The 6,487-nt window shown below is 39.9% G+C and overlaps 1 protein-coding gene across 1 annotated transcript; it reads right to left on the bottom strand.

Moving 5' to 3' along the window:
• Positions 1–307: 307 nt before the first annotated feature.
• On the bottom strand, positions 308–6,203 carry LOC125260100 (cyclic nucleotide-gated channel rod photoreceptor subunit alpha-like). The gene is made up of 4 exons (XM_048178280.1): positions 5,981–6,203; positions 5,136–5,242; positions 3,910–5,060; positions 308–880 (listed from the first exon to the last, which is right to left on the bottom strand). Exons 1-4 carry the CDS (start codon positions 6,157–6,159, stop codon positions 653–655), a joined length of 1,665 nt encoding a protein of 554 aa, XP_048034237.1. The 5' UTR covers positions 6,160–6,203; the 3' UTR covers positions 308–652.
• Between the last annotated feature and the right edge of the window lie 284 nt (positions 6,204–6,487).

The raw sequence follows: 6,487 nt of genomic DNA, 5'->3' as shown, positions 1-6,487 counted from the left end.
ACCCAGATGAAAAAAAGTACATTGCTATAATGTTCTTAAATTATAGTTTTTTATAAATTAATGTATTACATTTGAACCCATAGTGCACTAAAAGGGGTAGCTAAATAGATTTTTAAACACAGAGATAGTATATTAAAAGCACATTTTAGTTCATATTTCATGCTGTCTCAAAATAGCACAGTTGAGTACACTTAGATGTTCTTAAGATTATCTTAAGAAGTACTAAAGAAGAATTTTTAGTATATTACGTACAAAATTAGTGCATGAAAATAGAGCCCTTTAAGTACATTATAGAAGTGTACTTTTTTTTCACCTGGGTAGACTATGCTAACAAAAATAATTTATTTCATTCATGAAAGACATGACAGAATACATGACATATTTGTAACATGATATGATCAGTACTAACCACAGATAAAAGCTGTGAAATCAAATCATCTTTACAATATCTTACATTTGCATTTAGCAGATTTATTCATTCCATGTTGGTTCAAACAAAGACAGTCCAGGATAAACCTGATATGAATCTACGGTTTAATCCAACCCCACAAATCCAGTCCAAACCCACGGTGGACCACAAAATATACAAGGCTTCTTTTCAAAATTCTAAAACTAATTTGTTTATTTGTCAGGGTTATCTGCAGCTTTCATCTTATTCTTTCGCCATCTCAGAGATCTCCACTCCGCTGGAGTCTGTGATCTTCTTTTCTAGTTTAGTGACGCGCCTCTTCAGTTTCCATTGTGCGGCCTCGTGTTCGGCTAACAGGCGGGCGTAGCAAGTCTGGACTTCATCCAGAACACTGCTGATCTTCACCACCTTATCCTCCATGTCTTTGGGATCGGGAACTTGCTTGGCCACCTCCAAATCCAGAAGATTGTCCTATGGATAAAAATCATAAAACATACAGTTATGCTGACACTCTACATCAGTGATCCCTAGTAAATCATCAAATGATTTAAATTGAGTTATATTAACAATCTTCATGCTAAATAAACAATAAAACCAGTCCCAGCCTTGTTTCCATCCACCTATTTTTATTGAAATTTTGGGATTTTGCCAAGATGCGCATAAATTCTAAAAATGCACATAAAAAACATATGAGCTAAACGGAGGTGAATAGATTTTTTATCTGATAAGAAGACATGCGCATAAACTATAATGGACACCGAATAAATTCCACACAGTGCATCAAAAAATGTCATGTGACTTTGTGGGATGGGACAGCATAGCTGGACCAATCGCATCACAGCATCTGAAATGTTGTTTTGGTCGCTCTGAAATGCCTGAGCTAAAGTGGTTCGGTAAAATGACTGACTTACACACCTGCTTTCCCAAACACCCGCATCTGAACGCAAAATAACATGCCCGTGTTTCATCTGCCGAAGACCCACAGTGGCTTCTCCTACTGCAGCAACTTCCATTTTTCTTAGTGATATTTGGCACCAAATTATCAGGAAGTTACAATATTGTTCTCTTTTACTCACTGGATAGAAATGCTGCTTCATTTGCAAATGTTTTATGCCATAATCCAATTTTGCACAAGTTCAATTCACAGCTTTGGATGGAAACAGTAGCTGGACACCAGGGGCCGTATTCACAAAACATTTTATCTCATCACCACTAAGAGTTCTCCTAAATAGCAGTAAAAGTTCTTAGTTAAGAGTTTTCTCTTAAAACCTATTCACAAAGCTGCTGAGACCAACTTGTACTAAGGAAGAGACTGAAGTCTTAAGGTGCCCTAGAACCAGTTTTTAAAAGATGTAATATAAGTCTAAGGTGTCCCCTGAATGTGTCTGTGAAGTTTCAGCTCAAAATACCACACAGATTTTTTTTACTTATTTTTTTTAACTGCCTATTTTGAAGCATCATTGACTATGCACCGATTAAGCGTGTGCTGCCCCTTTAAATCCTCACGCTCCCCGCCCCCCCAAGCTCTTGACTATAAACAGTGCATAAACAAAGTTCACACAGCTAATATAACCCTCAACTGGATCTTTACAAGATGTTCGTCATGCATGCTGCATGCATGCGTCGGATCATGTGAGTATAGTATTTATTTGGATGTTTACATTTGATTCTGAATGAGTTTGATAGTGCTCCGTGGCTAAAGCTAACATTACACACTGTTGGAGAGATTTATAAAGAATGAAGTTGTGTTTATGAATTGTCTCCGCGAATACAGTAATAAACGATGGTAACTTTAACCACATTTAACAGTACATTAGCAACATGCTAACGAAACATTTAGAAAGACAATTTACAAATATCACTAAAAATATCATGTTATCATGGATCATGTCAGTTATTATTGCTCCAGCTGCCATTTTTCGCTGTTGTTCTTGCTTGCTTACCTAGTCTGATGATTCAGCTGTGCACAGATCCAGACGTTAATACTGGCTGCCCTTGTGTAATGCCTTGAACATGGGCTGGCATATGCAAATATTGGGGGTTTACATATTAATGATCCCGACTGTTACGTAATAGTCGGTGTTATGTTGAGATTCGCCTGTTCTTCAGAGGTCTTTTAAACAAATGAGATTTACATAAGAAGGAGGAAACAATGGAGTATGAGACATTTCCATGTACTGAACTCTTGTTATTCAACTATGCCGAGATAAATTCAATTTTTCATTCAATGGCACCTTTAAGCTAAGAGTAAGGGCGGGGTTGACCTCGTTGCTATGGATTATGCACACAGTGATTGGCTGATGGGGGAGGAGTCAGCGATTTAATCATAGAAATATTGTAGAATGAGGTGTCATGTTGCCATGCAAATGCCATAAAGGTTTTAAAATGTAGGCTAAGTGTCACTAATTAAACTAGTATATACAGTTAATTGTGGACCACCTCTTTGAAATCTGCATCTCAAGAGAATAAAGAATTCAAGCAACAAATGATGTTTTTGGGAGGAAAACATTCAAACGGTCTTTCTAATCAGCACGAGAAGAGGAATAAATACACAGACGAGAGCCGACTCGAGAACTTTGGGTTTGGGATAAATTTCAAGCTCGGAGCCCTCGATCCCCTTGGACAGCACACCAAATACGCTTATTATATATATATATATATATTACTCTATTGAATCATTTGTAATTGTGAACTCATGAAAACCACTGCCACAGGTAATCTGACAATATTTATTTATTTGTTAAAGATTTATTTTTGGCGTCTCATCATAGATTCAAATCTATAAATCAAAATGTATTGCATTTATGAAGAAAAGGTTCAGCACCCAAGGCTCAATCGCTATTCCCTCAATGGTGTTCAGTGTCTTTGGGTGGATTAGGACTGTTTGTGATTTGGTTTTAGTGACTCAGGAGTTCTCTTGACTACTCCTAAAGTTTCACAGATTTAGGAGCTAGTTTTAGCGCTAAAATGCTTTGTGAAATACTCTTAGAGCAAAATGTAGGACTCCTAAAATTAGGACTGACACGCCCATTATTTTTAAGAGTTTCTCCTAAATCTGCAATTTAGGAGCTACTTTTAGCCTTAAGATGTTTTGTGAATACAGCCCCTGGTCACCACATTGAAATAGTACTTTGAATCCTTTCAGCGGCTCAATTTTTGTGACATCAACTTAAAATTTGGAACACAACTCGATTAGACATACGGCTTTGATTGTCTAGCAAATTTAGACTCCAAATTATTTCATAAAATATATGTTTTGTATAAAATGGAAAGTGTTTAGTTCAGTACATTTACAGTAACTTTTTTACATTTTCATTTTTTAAAAAAGTGCTTTCACTTCTGCAATAATATGATTCTTAAAAAAGAAACCAACCTTGAGTTAATTTATTTTTTATTACATTTCTAGTACCAGAGGTATATATCATCTTAGACAGGAGGGCATTTGAATTACTTGGTTATCTACACAGAGATCAATGCATTACTCTGAAAGGGCCTCATACCTTCATCAGGATTTGTCGTCCCTTCTCCTCTAGCATGGCCTTGGCATCTGGATATTCGGTCAGTGCCTCCATCAGGTCATCTTTGGAAAGGCAGAAGAGGTCCGAATAGCCAATGCTGCGGATGTTGGCGGTTCTGCGATTCCCTGCCCTACTGCCCTTGATGTTGAGGATGCTGATCTCTCCGAAGTAACTGCCGTCACTTAGCACCACAAACTGTGTGATGCCATCCTCGGCCACCACAGCCAGTTTCCCTTCTTTAATGATGTACATCTCACGGCCGATATCACCCTTCTTGCAGATGTAGTCTCCAGGGCTGTAGACCTGCGGCTGAAGCTTCAGCACCAGCTCCACCAGCAGCCCGGCCTCGCAGTCTGCGAAGATCCGCACCTTCTTCAGAGTGTCCATGTGGACGTTTATAGCGATCTCTGCCCTCAGCTTGTCCGGCAGGTATTTCAGAACTTCTTTCTCATCTACTGCTTTCTTGTTGGTCCACAAGTAATCAAACCATTTAATGACCCGTTTCTCTAGGTCTTTGGTGACCTTTCGGAAGGTCATGTACTGCTTAATAGCATCGATGCGAGCCTGGAAATCTGCTCGTGCCGCGTTTGCATTCGTGATCATTGAACCGACATTACCGACAATGGTGGCAAAAATCAACACGCCCACCAGTAAGTCTGTTACTGCAAAGAAGTGCTCAGAGTTCTGTACGGGTGGTGGAGTTTCACCAATGGTGGTGAGGGTCAGGGTGGACCAGTACATGCTGTACGCGTACTTTCTCACCAACTGGCCAAACTCTGGGTCTGTGGGATCCGGGTACACAAACTCATCCGTTCCGAAGCCAATGGCCTTGGAGAACGAGTAATACATGCAGGCGTTCCAGTGGATGATGATCACGATGTACATGCAGAGGTTGGAGATTCGGAACAGATTTGGAAAGTTAGTCCGTGTTTCGGTGCGCTGGAAAAACTCGAACAAGCGATTGATCCTCAGTAGCTTGTTCATGCGAATCTCTGGGTAGTTCAGCCCAAAGTAAAAGTAGAAGACGTCAGTGGGAACCATGGAGGCCAGGTCCAGTTTGAACTGGAGGCTCTTCATGTAGCGATCGCGAAGCTTCTTCTCATCTTTCACCAAGAGACCCTGCTCCAGATAACCTGAAAAAACAAACAAAGATTTCAACACGCTCAGCATTCATTAAGGACATGTCTCATAATGGAGTTGGAACTCACCTGTCCTGGTCCTGAACACCATGTCACACAGATACACCACATCAGATAAGAAATCCAAAATGAACCAGTAAATCAAGAAGTCCTCCTGCAATTCCTCAAAACAAGCTCTGAGAGAGAGACAGACAGAGAGAGAGTCAAGCTGAGATCCACATCTTCCTGAAAAAGTAGTTCAAGATCCTGCTACAGAACTAAACAGACTCAAAGTCTATATTGTAGGGCAGGGATGGGCAATTTCAGTCCTCGAGGGCCGCTGTCCTGAAGAGTTTAGCTCTAACCCTCATCGAACACACCTGGACAAGCTAATCAATGTCTTCAGGAATAGTAGAAAGCTACTGGCAGGTGAGTCAGGGTTGATCAGGATTGGAGCTGAACTCTGCAGGACCGAAGCTGCCCATCCCTTTTGTAAGGGTCTGTTTTTCAGTGTAAGTTTTGCATCACATGGGGAACCACTTATGTGTTGAGTTTTGGTCATTCAAGTTCACCACAATCTTGCTAAAATCATTCAGATTTCTCAGATGACCTACTCCCTCCAAATTAAATGTATAATCCTCTTGGATCACTAAGTAATCAATCCCTTAGCTGGTGCCCCGAAGGAAACGGAGGGAGGCTCCATCTGATACGCACACCCACGATAAGAGCTCTATTATCATTTGGAAAAAATGTATGTGCCAGTTATCAATGTAAAGCTGCTTTGACACAATCTGCATTGTAAAAAGCGCTATATAAATAAAGGTGACTTGACTTGACTACCTTGTATGACCAAAACTCACTACAATCGCTAAGACCAGAGTGTTGTTTTGAGACGTATTGCTCCTTATCTGTGATATGACAGAAAGATCAGGCACCTTGCTATGATGAGGACCCAATTATACATCACAGGACATGTGATCACAAATAGCCAGTGGTAGTATGTGTTTCCCGCTGGATCCACGACTTCAACCTCCTTTGGTCTGGAACAAAACATTGTGGAATATTTAGATGCAGAACAGCACACAGTATCTGTATCACAAGACACACATCCCATCTTCTATAGAGCACATTAGTGATCGTCCACTTTATCAGCGGCGCTGGTTCCGGAAGTATTTTTTCCATTCATTTCTCCCATTGGGTTTTCAAAAAAGTCTTTGTTAAAGCATTATAAGCCATGAGAAAAACCAACCAGCTACGAGGAGAATCACAACACTAAAAACTTTGATTCAAAGCAAAAAAGGTACAAGACTGTGAACTTAAAGGATTAGTCCACTTTTAAATAAACTTTTCCTGATAATTTACTCACCCCCATGTCATCCAAGATGTCCATGTCTTTCTTTCTTCAGTGGAAAAGAAATTAAAGTTTTTGATGAAAACATTCC

This window comes from Megalobrama amblycephala, linkage group LG24, assembly GCF_018812025.1.
Source record: "Megalobrama amblycephala isolate DHTTF-2021 linkage group LG24, ASM1881202v1, whole genome shotgun sequence".
Lineage (NCBI taxonomy): Eukaryota > Metazoa > Chordata > Actinopteri > Cypriniformes > Xenocyprididae > Megalobrama > Megalobrama amblycephala.
This window is presented reverse-complemented; position numbering and strand designations above follow the sequence as displayed.